The sequence below is a fragment of the Notolepis coatsorum genome (assembly GCF_963971535.1).
Source record: "Notolepis coatsorum genome assembly, chromosome: 6".
Classification (NCBI taxonomy): domain Eukaryota; kingdom Metazoa; phylum Chordata; class Actinopteri; order Aulopiformes; family Paralepididae; genus Notolepis; species Notolepis coatsorum.
The window spans coordinates 46,894,190-46,911,074 of NC_140170.1; the positions used below are offsets into that span (position 1 = coordinate 46,894,190).

The following is a 16,885-nucleotide window of genomic DNA, read 5'->3' on the forward strand; positions in this document are numbered from 1 at the left end:
AGCAGCAGCAATAACGAGATACTGCATCACATACACTACTGATTCGATACTGCATCACATACGCTAATGATTTTATTATGTCTCACTCTGTGGACATAACAATGCACAGCAATATACCTGATGCATAATGCGTATTGTCAGTCAAAACAGTCAGTTACCATTTGTAATAGTTACATTACCTCCACTCTGTCTGCAGCAGGTCTCTCGACTCATGGAGCTGCATGTCCGTATCAATAGTATATGAACGCTAGGCAAAGTGGGCGACATCTTGCTGGCACAATTTGGAAATGCACAAACATGAACCACTTTTAGATAACAAGCTAGCTGTATTCCAATGCAACAAACCGTTCACGGTACAATCCATGCTCCACAGCTTCCAGTGTTGTGTTCCTGCAACAACTCACGCCTTGCAGGATTTCAGAGTGAGATTTCTGTTTCAGTGGCAAAAACAATCACTTTTGGTCACCAAATAATAGATACAAAATTATAATAATAAAGCAAAAATAATCAAACACCCTCAAAAACCACTCGAGTTCAGTTGAAACAGCAAGTACTTGAGTAATATACCTAGAGAAAAATGTCCTACTGTACAGGACAGCAGTAGATGGAGTGAAAACCTATTGATTACACAGTAGGCAAGGGAACAGCTGTTGTTGTGAAACTGCCAAATCACTTTCAAAGGAAGACTTTACCAGAATTAAATTCACATATTGTCGCTGGCGGAAGAAAACCTCGTAACTCCAAAAATCCAACTTTTCAGGAGATGAAAAAAACAAAGATTTGAGGGCGAATAGAGTTACGCGGTTTAGACAATTGATTGGTTTAATGCTTTCCCATTGTTTAAACGTTGTAAAACCACACACACATTATGGAGGATGATCTACTGAGTTGATTTATAAAAAAATTCAAAAGAAGTTAAAAGGTTTTCTTCCGCCATCAACAATATGGTATTCCTTCAGTAAAGACACGTGAACAGTCAGTTCCCAAAGCTGGGGACAAGAGAGCCGAGAGAGTCTCTTGATACCATTTCTCTGAGATCTTGGGAATAGCTCATTTAAACTATCTTTTACTGATAATGATGAACACACCCATGCAACACACCCATCCATTTTTCAAAACGCCATGCCATTTTAAAATGCAGCTTTAATTGGCAGGGATGCTTTTTCTGAGTAATGTTGGTGCACTTTTGTGTGTGTGTGTGTGTGTGTGTGTGTGTGTGTGTGTGTGTGTGTGTGTGTGTGTGTGTGTGTGTGTGTGTGTGTGTGTGTGTGTGTGTGTGTGTGTGTGTGTGTGCGCGCGCGTGCGTGCGTGCGTGCGTGCGTGCGTGAAGAACAAGAAAAAAACCAAGTGGAAAGCTGGACATCCGCTCCCCCGGATTTGGGGTGTGGTCTGAGTGGCCAGACATGAATGACCTATGCGGCTGGTCCAACGTGGCCCTGGAGTGGGTGGGGCCGGACTCAGACACTGTTAGTGTTTCTGAGGAGATCATCTCTGACCCTACCATCTCCGTGAAGGCCACCATTGACGTCTGTGGAACGTGGCATGAACTGCCACTTACCAATGCCCGTGGCCATCTCATGTCGGCACAACAACAACAACGCCAACGTCAACACTGGACTGAGCTTAAACTGCAAGGGAAGCTTGCCTGTCTCCCTGCCGCTGACCACTCTGTCTTGCACGCAGTTTTAAATTGTTTTGCTATTGATGAGAGCATCATCATTTTCACTTTAAAAGCTAGGCTACAGGTTTTACCATAGAAGCTCAACCTTTCCATCTGGTTCCCTGGCAGCCATAGCCCACACTGCATACACCATGGTCACGAACAGACAACAGAAACCATGTCTCACATACTCAATGGCTGTCATGCATACAAAGGGCTCTACATTTGTAGGCATGATAGGATCGTGGATCTGATTGCAGACAGTGTCAGTTCCACACTCGGGTCACCTGCAACATATAAGCTGTATAAGCACACCAGTGTGAAGCCTATATGTTCAATCTGTGTAGGGACAATTCACTGTTCTCTGATATTTCAGCAAACACCCCCGATGTTGTTGTTAATGAGAATAACAGAGAGGTCCTCATCCTAGAAGTTGGCTGCACGTTTGACTACAGTCTAGAGCAGGGGTGGGCAATTATTTTTCCCGGGGGGCCGAATGAGCAACTGAAAATATGTTGGAGGGCCGGGCCAAAATTCCAAACTCAATTATGCATAATATACATTTTATTTCTATATAAAAAGCAGTAAATGGCATTGTTTTGACCCCTGGTAAGAGTGTATGTTATTATTTGGCAATTAAAAGGTGAGGTTAGCTTTCAAAAACCACCCCTTGCCTGTCAAAAAAAAAGTTTTTTTTTTTTTTTTTTTAAATATAATAATAAAAAAAAAATTGCACCCCCACTTTCAACTATAACTAGGCGGCCATGGGGATGGGTACCGTTCACATTTGAACCGATACGGTACCGGTACCTGTGAATCGATACCGGTACCCAACGGTACCTTTTTTCTGTACTTTAGTCTCAAAAAATGTAATCTACCTACAGTACCTCAGTTGTGAAAAAAGAAATCCAAACTTCAAATAACCACACTTTCGACCGTTTTTGGCTTGCCCTGACTGCTTTGTTGTTGAATCAAGTCAAATCCTAGGTAAGCGTATATTGTGCGTGTGAACGTTGACATGAAAAAAATTAAAATAAAAAAAAATTATTTATTTTTTTATTATCATGTCATCTTTCGCAGGCCGGTCAGAATCATCCCGCGGGCCGTACAATGCCCAGGTCTGGTCTAGAGGAAGCCTTTACAACCAAAATGTTAAAGTATCAACTGTTAGAGCATACTATATCACAACTCGGCTACAACTGTAAACTTTTAGTCTTCATATTTGGAAGCCTGGGTCATGTTCATAAGTTGGGTGTTAGAGGCCTTCAGTTGGCCGGTCTTCCGAAGAGAAGAGCCAAACAATTAGCAAGATATTGCTCAGTGTCAGCAATTATTGGCAGCCGTGCAATTTGGAGAAGATGCTGCTATCTGTACCCATGAGCTGTGTGTTGATTGTCAGGTTCATCATCCATGTGGATGTTTAACTTTGGTTGCCATTGTCAATTTGGGCACGAATGTATCAGAATAACCCACAATGTACAAGTGCACTGATAATATTTGTGTCCTTTAAACATTGTCTTTATGTGGACATAAATAAAAATTCTAAATGTGTGCATTTGTGTATGTGGGTTTGTGTGTGCGTGTCTGCACGTGTGTGTTACACCCCTGGGGTCACCCTGTGCCTGTGTTAGGTGTGATGAGCTCAGCTCAATCTGATCCTTGATCTGCAGAAAGTACTGAAAAGTGTCTCACTGCTTGGAAATGTTTGCCCCTGGAACTCAGAGGGAAGGAGGGAGGTGGAGGGAGGGAGGTAGGAGGGGAGGGGAGGGGAGGGGAGGGGAGAGAGAGAGAGAGAGAGAGAGAGAGAGAGAGAGAGAGAGAGAGAGAGAGAGAGAGAGAGAGAGAGAGAGAGAGAGAGAGGGTGACAGGAAAATAATAGAGGGGCAGAGTGACAGAGAAAGGAGCAGCGTGTAGTCCTTTCAGGGTGTTGACGTGCCTTCCTGTTTATCTGTCCTCTCTGTATTTCTCTACCTCCATCTCTCTCAATGCCTTCATCCCCTCCTCTTTCCACCCTTCTGTCCATCAGCACACGCACACACGCACGCACAACCTCCATCAGTATTCTAGAAGAGTGTGCTGGGCAGAAGGACTGAACGGACTTCTGGTGTCCTCAGTGACAGGGGTCATCTACCCATCTGGTGGGCTGTGTGACAATTGGATCTTACCACTGCTCTTACAGCATAGCCTTGCTCCTTCTTCTGATGAGAAGAAGTCCCATCATCAGAGAGTAAATGTTCTTTTCCCGAAAGAGAAGCTGGAGAGGCTTAGATTAGATTCAAATGTATTCTCATCGTACAGCAAACACAATTCAAATAAATTGGCATCTAACCAGTGTGCAAGGTAACAGTAAAGTGCAATAACAACATACAGTTTAAAAAATGAGTATAGCATATATATAACGAAGAGGAAATATGGTCATCTTATGTATGTAATATTATTATGTACAGTGCATCGAACATTGTACATATGTCTAAACTGAACACTGTGACCTCATTTTTTTTACTCTAATTTTACTATGTTATTTTATTTCATACTTATCTTGTCTTGCACAGTCTCTGGAGCGCAACAGTAAGAAGCATTTTGTATAAAAGTATTCTGTACTTCTGTATGACAACTATTAAAGAAACTTGAAACTTGAAACTTGAGTGTTACAAGTATAAATACACTATGGTAGTAAGCTATACTACTAGCCAGTGGTATACTAATAAGGGCACGTATGGATACAGATACAGTATAATAATATACGCAGTGTGTACAGTGCACAGAGTGGGTCTGATGAAGGCTGCCTATTCAGCCAGGCTGATTCATAATGAGGCATTGTCACAGTTATACATATCTTGTAGCAATCTTCACCGCTGATGGAAATGCCCCGAGCCTCACGTGCCCTACGTGTAGAAGAGAAGGCAAAGCACTTAACATAATCCAGCATCTTCTTATCCACCGACTATGATGCCCCTTTTTGTGTCAAGCTAAAGGTTTTTCAGGCTGCTATGTTGTATGGGTGTGAGGCTTGGTTAAATGTTCCCTTACAGTCTGTGGAAGCTCTCTACATAACTGGAGTGAAATCCCTTCTGGGGGTGAGGTCTACTACACACAACCTCACCGGCCTGTTAGAGGCAGGACTCCCTGCAGTGAAAGCTTTGATGAGGGAAAAACAAGCCAGACAAATCAGCGTCACGGCTGCTTGAAGACCCCTTGTTGCAGGTTCTTGAGATAACTAAAGAACCGAATCATGAACTCTCATTTATCTGGGTCGATGGAGAAACATCTTATTGAGAGTGACCGTAGTGGGATGATTGTCAAATTGTGATCCAAAGAGGGAACGAGGTATAAGAGCTACCATCCGAGACCATCTAAGAATAACATTTGCACGGTCCTCGGTGTAACGGTTTCACTGAGCCAGAACACAGGTGCAGACACAAACAAGCAGAGACGATGTGGAATCAGAGTATAACCCAAATGTCGGGTGTATTTAATGAGAAAAGAAGAGTAACAGAATCCAGTCACCAGACAGTCCAGGGAGTGAGCGGGTACGGGGTATTCAGACGAGCGGGGAGGTTGTAGCCAGGAGAGGGTTCTCATACAGTCCAGGGATGTTCACAGAGAGAATGGTCAGGCAGGCAGAGGTCATTCACAGGAATCCAAGACGGGGGAACAGGGAGTGGAGCCAGGCAGGAACTGTGAGCAAAAGGAGGACAAGAACGTTAGAAGCACAATAGAACACGGACTGATAAAGAGAACACGGCACGAGAATACGGACTGACTGGAAATAAGGAGCTACGATCTGGCAGCCTCATGACATCTGGGCCAGGTCTAAATAGGGTTGGTAATCAGCTGGTAGATGTCACTCAGCTGCTCCTCCGGATGACACACACCTGCACCCCATCCTGTAATCAGAGAGGGAGGAAGATAGGGAGAGTAGCTTGGTCGGGATAGAGTGGGAGAACCAATGGTTAAAGAGGGTGGGAAGCCTGGAGGGGCATGACACTGTCAGACTGGGGTACAAAATGAGGAACTCATACTGGTGTGTCCTCACAGAAGATATATACCTGCAAAATATGGACATCCAGTGAGGGTGAAAGGCCAGATTTGAGATGAGCCAGGACCAGCCTCTCGAAGCACTTCATGATGATGGTGGTGAGTGCTACAGGGCGGAAGTCATCAAGGCTCACTGCAGAGGAGTCTTTCGGCACCGGCACGATGGAGGTGGTTTTGAGTTGTTGGTGGGTCTATAGTCGGTAATGGTTTGGATGCTCTGCCATATGCAGCGGGGGTCGGGTTGTCGAAGTGGCTTAGCGAGGCTTAGCGAATTCCTTAGCTTGTGGCTAAGTTGATGTATTCCAAGATTCAGGAGGTGTAGGAGTCAATGTCTGTGTGGGACTGGGTGGCAAACAAGCTCCAGTCTGTGTGCTGAAACCAGTGCCCCCTCAAGCCATATTTTAACTTAGGCCTGACCCCTATTAGTCGATTAGTCGACTAATCTGTCGAAAGGAGCCGTAGTCGACTGGCCAACCTCTTAGTCGAATATATACTGTAATAAAAAATTTAAACTATAATTGTTTTTGAAAAAAAAAATGTAATCATTCTTTCCAAAAGAAAAGAGGCCTAGAAGCGTGGCTAACGCTAATGGCACGCATACCAGAGGCTAACTGCCTACGAAAACAGGCACAGAGGCACTGAAAGAGGATTTCACCCATCTAATGAACATACTAGACTAGACAAATATCTAGATGTATCCATCAGTGGACCAATTGCATGCTTTTGCAGAGGACAAGAAGCCTTCAGTCGACTCCTTCAGACATTAAGCACCCCCCACAGCCCAAATGGAATGATACAAAATGTAAAAAAAAAAAAAAAAAAAAAAACATATATATATATATATATATATATATATATATATATATATATTTAAAAATATTATACTTATTATTATTTTTTTTTGTCGACCAATAGTCGACTAACGGCAAATTTTGGCCAATCATAGTCGACCATCCACATCCTTAGTTGGGGACAGCCCTTACTGTTCTAACTGAGAACAAGAGAGCAGCTTGGGTTGAGTCTAGGGCTGCAAGATTTTGGGGAACATATCTAATTGTGATTTTTCTGACAGATATTGCGATTGCGATTATAATATATATATATTTTTTTAAGGCAGCCCAACGGAGGTTTATTGTAAAATGCGGCTTGCATCTGGCCTACACGGTGGGTCTGCTCGGGACACCGAGTCTGGAAATGTTTATTTTAACCTGGGAATCAATACCGGTACCCAACGGTACCTGTTTTCAGTACCTTACTCTCTCTCTCTCTCTCTCTCTGAAGTCTAAACTTCACAACACACAATCTAAAACCCCTACCTACCTCCCTCTCCCAAACCGTTCCTACAACCCTTTTTTTATGTTGCGTGATCATGTATACATTTATTATGTATTATAGTTTTTTTATGTTTAAATATGAACATTATCTGGCAATCCTCAGTAAATACTATCAAACGTCATCTGGTCTTTCCAGCACTTTGGTTGACAAGCGTCATGTTTAAACGTGCTATATAAATACATTTGATTGATTGATTGATTGATATACATATACGTATTTTTTATTTAATTTAATTTAATTTAATTTAATTTTATTTAATTTTATTTCAAACCTTCAAACCATTCTCAAGAAAGGCAGTGAGGTTTCTCTCATTTACAATGCTGTCGAGATTACAGGCATATCAAAACAAAACATAAAATAAAGATAAGATAAGGAAAAGAAAAATCAAAAAAAGAATATTGGCACTGTTTCATGCTACATCTCCTGGGAGCTATTTTCTGCTGGCATCTGCCATAATTTCCACTCCCTCCTTTAATGTACGTCCAGTCGACCAAAACATACTTGACGTGGAATCATGCCCATGTTCTTCCATATCGGACCATCTGGAAGCATGGAGCAGATCACTGGTGCTATTGTTTGTAACGACAGCATATGCATTTAAATGTGTCACCACAACTAAATTCACATTAAATTCAAAATACTGTATATTGATGAGAACATCTTTGAAAATAAAGAAGATACATTCCCTTCCACACTGGAGACCTGCATAGCTACATGCATAATCACATAATGCAGTTAAATACAATGAAATATGACAATAACAGCACCCATATAAATCATTGGTACTTAATTTCATATTCAAGCAGGCAGAGTTATGCTGCAAAGTATACGGCACCATTCAGAATATGTGAAAAATATGTATTTGCCCAATATAATGCATGCCTGTAACTTAATGTCCCCTATCCTTCCTCTCTCTCTTTCTAGAATTGGTATAATTCGGTTTCATATCCCAGTTCTATAAAGAGCACCATGCAGAGACTGTGAAAATGTTGTACATATAATATGACCGCTTTAAAGTGTCTCTCACTCAGAGGAAAAACAAAACAAAAAAGTGCTATTCAGAGACAACATATCTATGTCTATTTTCTCAGTCAGAGAAAAACACCAAATGATGGTAAAATGGTAATTTTCATAGATTCACAGAACCCTGTTGTCACAGATAATAGCTACTCTTTGCTATTTAGAGTTTGCCCGCTCTTCAGTATATGCCCAATGTAACGCCTACCTTTGGTGGTAGTTTGACTACATTCAATATGTAGCTTTCTTATTATTAAATTAAATACCTGTACTACATATTTCCCTAGAAATGTAACATTGTCCTTATTCCACCTCAACGACTGCTCCCCGATCCCTCCTTTAACACATTGGATGCCAGACCCGAGTATAGTCGGGTTAACTCGCCGACGTTTGAGCGCCAATCACGAGTATAGTCGGGTTTTAATCGTTATTTCTTTTATTAGCGATATCCATTCATTTCCATCCATCCAACCTGATGTTATCGTTGGGAATGAGCTCGCAAAAGGGCAAATACCGCCGCCTATCGTCTCCCGGATGGTATTGCACATCATTGGATTGGATTGGCTGGGACTGTGCATAAAAAAAAAAGTCCGGTCCAGGTTTTCAAGTTCAAGTTCTTTAATAGTTGTCATACAGAAGTACAGAATACTTTCATACAAAATGCTTCTTACTGTTACTTACTGTTTTGCTTCTTGGGCATGCAGTATCGTTGTACCACGTTGACTGGGGGGACTGGGAGCAGCGTGGATTATGTGTTTTGGATATATAACGTTGGATCAATAAACGCGATCAATATTTGGAATGGCGATCAGGTATTGGATTAATCTTTTTGCAGGACATCAGATGTGAGGTAAGGACTCTATGTTACCAATCTTGGGTTAATCAGATGTTTCTTTCACAGCGATCACAACGTGTCTGTGTGTGTGTGTGTGTGCCGTTGGCGCCGACCAAGGCACGGATAAGCGATTTTTCAGCCCGCTTCTGTATCGTGCATGAGGACACATATACTATCGATAATCTAGCGTTTATTTGAAAACAATTCATAAATCAGCCGAAAAATATGACAACGTGTTTTGTGTATTCCACTAAAGGGCAATTATTGCGTCTTTCTCTGGAATTACTAGAAATCACCAAAACTATACTTGTATTCAAAATGGTATAAAACGGAAATGTACTGATGAAAAAACAATCCGTTTTGTACATGTTGACTGCAAGCAACTCATTGATAAGCGACGGGTGTATTAGACCCATAGCCATAATTTAAGATATATTTTAAGCACTCGCAAATCTCCCCGTCCTCCCATTGATTAAAGGGGTGGCCATCTAGACCTATATTCGCCATATAGCTCCGGCGCTGAATGTGTTAAACATACTATTACTAATGCAAGCATTTTAGTGCGTATATGGCCCATGTTTCCGGACACAATGATACATAAAAGAGGATCTAGAATGTTAGCCAATGCCAGGAGATGAATGTAAGAGATGTATTTTACTCGTTTTGAATGATAGAGACCAAACCACATTCAAAAGAAAACCAGAAGTCATTGTCATTGCTGTTCTGGGGACTAGAAGCAGATGTTAGCAACCAAGCTAACAAGCTAACGTTACGTCAAACATATCCACGCGATTGCAATGTCTACCGCGTTTAGCTCTAAACCCCCCCTCATTTTCATACATGTCATGACACCTGGCATCAAATGTGGATGGGTTTTTGTGCTTTTACTGGTTGTAGCATTAGCATTGTTGTCCCTGGTAGCTATGCTATTCCTAGGCCTACAACAGTACGAAATAGGACATCAGCCATTCAAAATAATCACATTTTTGATGAACGACAATATTGTTATAGGCTTTTTTATAGATTTTTTTTTTTTAATTGTTGTTATTTCCTTTTTGAAGTGCCCCCCCCCCCCCAAACGTCCTGTGCTGTACAGGCTGTCATCTGTTAACAATGATAATACAAATAGTCTTTGTCTCTGCCTGGTTGTTACAGATGACTGATTATACTGTGTCCAATACATAACACCTTGCATCCTTAAAGGAACACTTCACCCAACAATTATAATTTGTATATCAATTACTCCCCCTGATGCCTTGAATTCATGAAGACTTTTTTTTTCCTCGAATGCCTCCATGGTGAATGTAGAATAAAAAAAAAACGGTAGTCATACTTGATGAATTGAAGTTAACGGAGATTAAGTTTAACAACAGCAAAACCATCAACACAATCCATTTACAAACTCCCTCACAACTCGTGCAGTATAATCCAGGTCTAATTTCTTCGCAAATACAACGATAACAATTCTTGCTAAAGAAAACATTTCTGAAGAGTTGCCCTCAAATGGAACTTGTTTTCCATATCCATACTGTTGTGGTATCATTTGTGCACTGCTAACGTTTTAAGTGGAAAATCTCAGTCTCGATGGTTTCAAGACGCATTGCCCAGTTGCCTAGCAACGACTTGAACCCACTTGAAGTCGAGACCGCAAAAACTCATCAACCTCCATTAACTTCAATTCGAGTATGGCTACCAAGTATGTCAAATCAGGCATGCGAGAAAATATATATTTTTTCATAAATTCAACGCATCACAGGGTAATTGGTATACTAGTGATACTTTCTGGCTGAAGTGTTCCTCTAACCTGCTACCCAATATCTCTCTCTCTCTCTCTCTCTCTCTCTCTCTCTCTCTCTCTCTCTCTCTCTCTCTCTCTCTCTCTCTCTCTCCCCCTAAGGCAGTGATTGTCCTGTCATAGTACTCATCACACAGCAATGTGAATGTGATGTAGTGCTGTATGAGGCTCAGGTAACACAGTGTAGTGTCTGAGAGAAGATGTATATACTGTATATACAGTATATATACTACTCCATGTCCTTCATGACACCTGCAGGAACCCCTTCCCTTCTGGGGAAAACAAAACAAAATGAAAAACATCGCTCTTGTACTGGAAAGGGAAAATAAAGCATTTTACCTTCTAATGTTCTCTCTCTCTCTCTCTCTCTCTCTCTCTCTCTCTCTCTCTCTCTCTCTCTCTCTCTCTCTCTCTCTCTCTGTCTCTCTCCCTCTCTCCCAGGGCCAGCATTGTCCAAAAGAGGATAATCTACTTCCAGGACGAGGGTTCTCTCACCATTCGTCTCTGTGAGAGAGGTAAAGGACACCTGCCTCTTCATCACCTGCCTCTTCATCACCTGCCTCTTCATCCTACCTTCATCACCTGCCTCTTCATCACCTGCCTCTTCATCACCTGCCTCTTCATCATCTCTTCATCACCTGCATCTTCATCATCTGCCTCTTCATCACCTGCCTCTTCATCCTCCCTTCATCATCTGCCTCTTCATCACCTGCCTCTTCATCCTACCTTCATCATCTGCCTCTTCATCACCTGCCTCTTCACATCTTCATCACCTGCCTCTTCATCATCTGCCTCTTTATCGCCTACCTCTTCATCACCTTCATCACCTGCCTCTTCATCATCTGCCTCTTCATCACCTGCCTCTTCATCACCTGCCTCTTCATCAGCTGCCTCTTCATCACCTGCCTCTTCATCACCTGCCTCTTCATCACCTGCCTCTTCATCCTCTTCATCACCTGCCTCTTCATCCTCTTCATCACCTGCCTCTTCATCCTCTTCATCATCTTCATCACCTGCCTCTTCATCATCTTCATCACCTGCCTCTTCATCCTCTTCATCACCTGCCTATTCATCCTCTTCATCACCTGCCTCGTCATCCTCTTCATCACCTGCCTCTTCATCACGCTCCTCTTCATCATCCCTCCCATTGATTGATTTGTTTTGAAATGTTCCATAAGATAGTGGGTTATAGATTTTTAGTGTGAGATGAAGATGGTTCCAAGAAGCTGGTTCATTAAAACAAAAGGCAGACCTCCCAGGTTCAGACTGAACTCGTGGGACCTTAAGTGTCGGCCAATCATTTGAGCGGGTCAGATAAAGTCCATAATTCCAATCTAGCATCATTGTGATATATGGTGGCAATTTTCCATCAATGGCCTTAACACTTTGACTGCCACGCTATTCGGTTATCATTACCCTTGCCAGCCATGCAGATTGATTGATTGAATGAAAGTTTTATTAACAGATTGCAGAATGGGTACAATACAGTACGGCTCAATACATACAATTGTTAAGGGGATGCAGACCAGAGAAAGACTTCCGTCTTGTTTACATCAGGGTCCCCCATTTTCAATTCATAATGAATTGTAATTAAGGGTGCAACTTGCTCCGTGCAATCCATTCTTTGTGGATCTAGCCACAAGTCTATGGCGTAAAAGAGTGGAAGGGGCAGCATTTCTATCAATTACTTAACCATAATCCAAAATTTACAGAAAAAATTCCATTCCATTCAACAATATTTTTTCTGCAAACTATATGGAAGCTGGACTTGTTTCTGTAAAATAACTAGGGCTGCAAATAACAATTATTTTGTTATCAATTTGTCGATTATGTTATAGATTAGTCAACAATTGACTAAAGTAAAGAAGAAAAAAAAGTCAACAAAATACAACAATTCAATATTGAATTATTTTACTAGTATCCTCAGGTCACATGGGTAGTTGCCTCTTTGACACCACCTACTGAATACCCAGAGTAGGAGATGAGCCATGACGTTTATGTATGTCTATAAATGCTATGTAGTGAGGATACTTACTGTACATGAGTAGGGTGAGTAACCTACATGCCATTACTGCTTTTTATCTATAGCTACTTTATTATCTTGAAATAATATAACACCCACCCGTTACTATGACATTGTTTATCATTACATACAATGTATCCATGCCTGTAGCTAAATGCTGAAAAACAGGGAACAGCATTTTCTTTTTAGCTTTAGATAAAAAAAAATGTAAACGACCAGCCAGAGAGATTCTTTATCGGCCAACATTTTTAAATAGCTTTTTAGTATATCTCCATGAATTATTATTATATGCATTGTGTGTTATCTCTCCACTCCACACTATGGTAATGCTTGTGCCAGCACGGGATATATACGATTGAAATGTATCTTTTATATATATAATATATTCCTTTTGAATAAAATAGGCTTAGGAATAAGGATTGTTAAAGCTAATTAGCCTAATCCATGTTAAAAAGAGTAGCCTATAGCAATGTATACACACACACACAAACAACACACGAGAGAGGGAGAATAGCTTATAGCAGACTTAATGATTTTACTATATTTTTGCTAATGAAGTGAATCAACTATCCAGTTTGTTTTGTATAACACTACTTCAAATCATTTAACATACAGAGAGAGAGGGAGAGAGGGCTCGCCTCCCCACTCTCTCTCTCTCTCTCTCTCTCTCTCTCTCTCTCTCTCTCTCTCTCTCTCTACCCCTGTCTCTCTTTTCTCCCTTACTCTCTGTATGTCTGTCTCTGTATCTCTCTGTACCTTTCTTTGTATCTCTCTCTGTGTCTCTTCCTCACTCTCACTATCTCTATCTCTCTCACTCTCACTCTCACTCTCACTCTCTCTCTCTTCCTCACTATAGGAGCTCTTAGCTTACTTTAGTTAGCGTTAGCAGTTAGTTAAGGTTAAGTAATTGTTAAGGTTAAGTAATTGTCATGTTAAGTAATAAGGTTAAGTAATGTTAGTTAAGGTTAAGGTTTTTACCGCAACGTGGGCATACAGGAATGGCGAGGATGTAAAGCGTGTTAGACCCGTTGCTCGCAGAGTTTTCATTGCACATAGAAACAGCAGCGTGACTCGCGAGGAGTTGTCATAGGGGTGTAGAACACAGGGCTGAAGAGCTGTCATAGGGTGTAGAACACAGGGCTGAAGAGCTGTCACAGGGTGTAGAACACAGGGCTGAAGAGCTGTCACAGGGTGGGTGTAGAACACAGGGCTGAAGAGCTGTCATAGGGTGTAGAACACAGGGCTGAAGAGCTGTCATAGGGTGTAGAACACAGGGCTGAAGAGCTGTCATAGGGTGTAGAACACAGGGCTGAAGAGCTGTCATAGGGTGTAGAACACAGGGCTGAAGAGCTGTCATAGGGTGTAGAACACAGGGCTGAAGAGCTGTCACAGGGTGGGTGTAGAACACAGAGCTGAAGAGCTGTCATAGGGTGTAGAACACAGAGCTGAAGAGCTGTCATAGGGTGTAGAACACAGGGCTGAAGAGCTGTCATAGGGTGTAGAACACAGGGCTGAAGAGCTGTCACAGGGTGTAGAACACAGGGCTGAAGAGCTGTCATAGGGTGGGTGTAGAACACAGGGCTGAAGAGCTGTCACAGGGTGTAGAACACAGGGCTGAAGAGCTGTCACAGGGTGTAGAACACAGGGCTGAAGAGCTGTCATAGGGTGTAGAACACAGGGCTGAAGAGCTGTCACAGGGTGGGTGTAGAACACAGGGCTGAAGAGCTGTCACAGGGTGTAGAACACAGGGCTGAAGAACTGTCATAGGGTGTAGAACACAGGGCTGAAGAGCTGTCACAGGGTGTAGAACACAGGGCTGAAGAGCTGTCATAGGGTGTAGAACACAGGGCTGAAGAGCTGTCACAGGGTGGGTGTAGAACACAGGGCTGAAGAGCTGTCACAGGGTGGGTGTAGAACACAGGGCTGAAGAGCTGTCACAGGGTGGGTGTAGAACACAGGGCTGAAGAGCTGTCATAGGGTGTAGAACACAGGGCTGAAGAGCTGTCATAGGGTGTAGAACGCAGGGCTGAAGAGCTGTCATAGGGTGTAGAACACAGGGCTGTAGAGCTGTCACAGGGTGTAGAACACAGGGCTGTAGAGCTGTCATAGGGTGTAGAACACAGGGCTGAAGAGCTGTCATAGGGTGTAGAACGCAGGGCTGAAGAGCTGTCATAGGGTGTAGAACACAGGGCTGAAGAACTGTCATAGGGTGTAGAACGCAGGGCTGAAGAGCTGTCACAGGGTGTAGAACACAGGGCTGAAGAGTTGTCACAGGGTGTAGAACACAGGGCTGTAGAGCTGTCATAGGGTGTAGAACACAGGGCTGAAGAGCTGTCATAGGGTGTAGAACGCAGGGCTGAAGAGCTGTCATAGGGTGTAGAACACAGGGCTGAAGAACTGTCATAGGGTGTAGAACGCAGGGCTGAAGAGCTGTCACAGGGTGTAGAACACAGGGCTGAAGAGCTGTCACAGGGTGTAGAACACAGGGCTGAAGAGCTGTCACAGGGTGTAGAACACAGGGCTGAAGAGCTGTCACAGGGTGTAGAACACAGGGCTGAAGAGCTGTCACAGGGTGTAGAACACAGGGCTGAAGAGCTGTCATAGGGTGTAGAACACAGGGCTGAAGAGCTGTCATAGGGTGGGTGGGGGTATCGGGCTCCGCCCCTCCCTTACAGCTGGAGTTGACGTGAAACTGCGGAAGTTATCAAATGTTGTTTTGGGTTGAACCTCAGAAGCTGACCATGGCTTTTACTGTTGGTCATCTGTTGTTTCATAGCAGAGAGAAATACCATGAGACGACTGGAGAGGTGCGGGCCAGAAATATACAGAAATATACACTTGTAATAACAGAGAGGTTACATGACAAGGCTTAACCCTTATGTGGTGGTAGGGTCTCCAGCGACCCGTTTTAAGGTTATAATATGTAATAACTACCATGTAGTTGATTTGATTAGAACAAGGCTTTATGATATCCTCCACAACACATATATAAGCACAGCAAAACTATGTTTCACCATTTTGAGGTATCTGCTGAAAAAAAAAGGTACGACTGCGGTGTTAGGGTCATTCTTGACCCGGCAAGGTAAAACTATACTATAAAAATACTAAATATAAATAAATAAAATAATAATAAATATACTAAACTTTTTTTCAGAAGTTATATACTAATATTGTTCTATTATAGTCAAAAAACATTATTATCTATGGGTTTCACATTTAGTATATTATGATTGAACAGCCTCATTTTCATCTTAAAAATAAGGGACATGATGTGTCTCTGGGGCCATAAAATCTAATTACAATGGGATTATATGGTTATGAATGCATATAATGTTAGTTAGGATGTATAGTATTAACTATATTGAGTGATACTCCTTTCTTTTTAGTGGTCAGGACTAAGTTAGAACGGTCAGTGGTGCCAATTCCTAATACAACATGAGGGTTAAAAGTACTTGACCAGTTCAACCCACAAACTAAAACCAAAAGCTTAAAAGTAATCCAGCGCCAGTAGGGCACACCTGGGACACCTCCTCTTTAATGAGGCGCCCCCCAGGTGTGGCCAGTGCCTCGTTAAGCCACTTGGCACTGAGAGCCACTTGTCTCACCAACTGACTGACTGCGAGTCGATGAGACAAGTGGCTCTCTAATTGGCTCTCCCGCAATGCTTCTTGCTGAACTGCCCAAAGTTACTGTGCACATTCATTGAGATATTAATAAAAAATACAAAAAACTGATCTCTCCACACACAAGTACACATGAGCACACACATACACACACACACAACACACATTCTGCACTCGCTCACACCAAACGGTCACTTTAAACACAAGAAAAGGACACTTTAAAGGACGGGGGGAAAAGGTACGTTTAAGGAAAGCACTGTTGTGGTTCTTGTATAGTATAGTTAGTAATAGCAAGTATAGCATTAGCATAGGGATATAGAGTAAAACTGTATATTGTATAGTAGTGTATATAGGACCCAGTGCCTTTAATTCGTAGCTACTGTAACATTGTATTGCATTTATCTCAGGGCTTTTAACATGTCTATTTTATCATGTCTATTTTATGTGATGATGATGAATAGTTTATTTTCGGTCTTTGTTTACAGATTAGGGCTGGGCAATTAATCGAAAAAAAATCGCGATCTCGATTCATAGACTTATGCAATTTCATTTCTAAGTT

General features: G+C 42.1%; 1 protein-coding gene across 1 annotated transcript in view; it reads left to right on the plus strand.

The window, feature by feature from the left end:
* Positions 1-16,885, plus strand: part of LOC311229460 (spondin-1-like) — a gene marked incomplete at its 3' end in the record, with an annotated part of 239,998 nt that overhangs the window by 81,933 nt on the left and 141,180 nt on the right. The window contains 1 exon segment of the mRNA XM_084315541.1: positions 11,122-11,195. Within this exon segment, the coding sequence (XP_084171667.1) occupies positions 11,122-11,195 (74 nt within the window).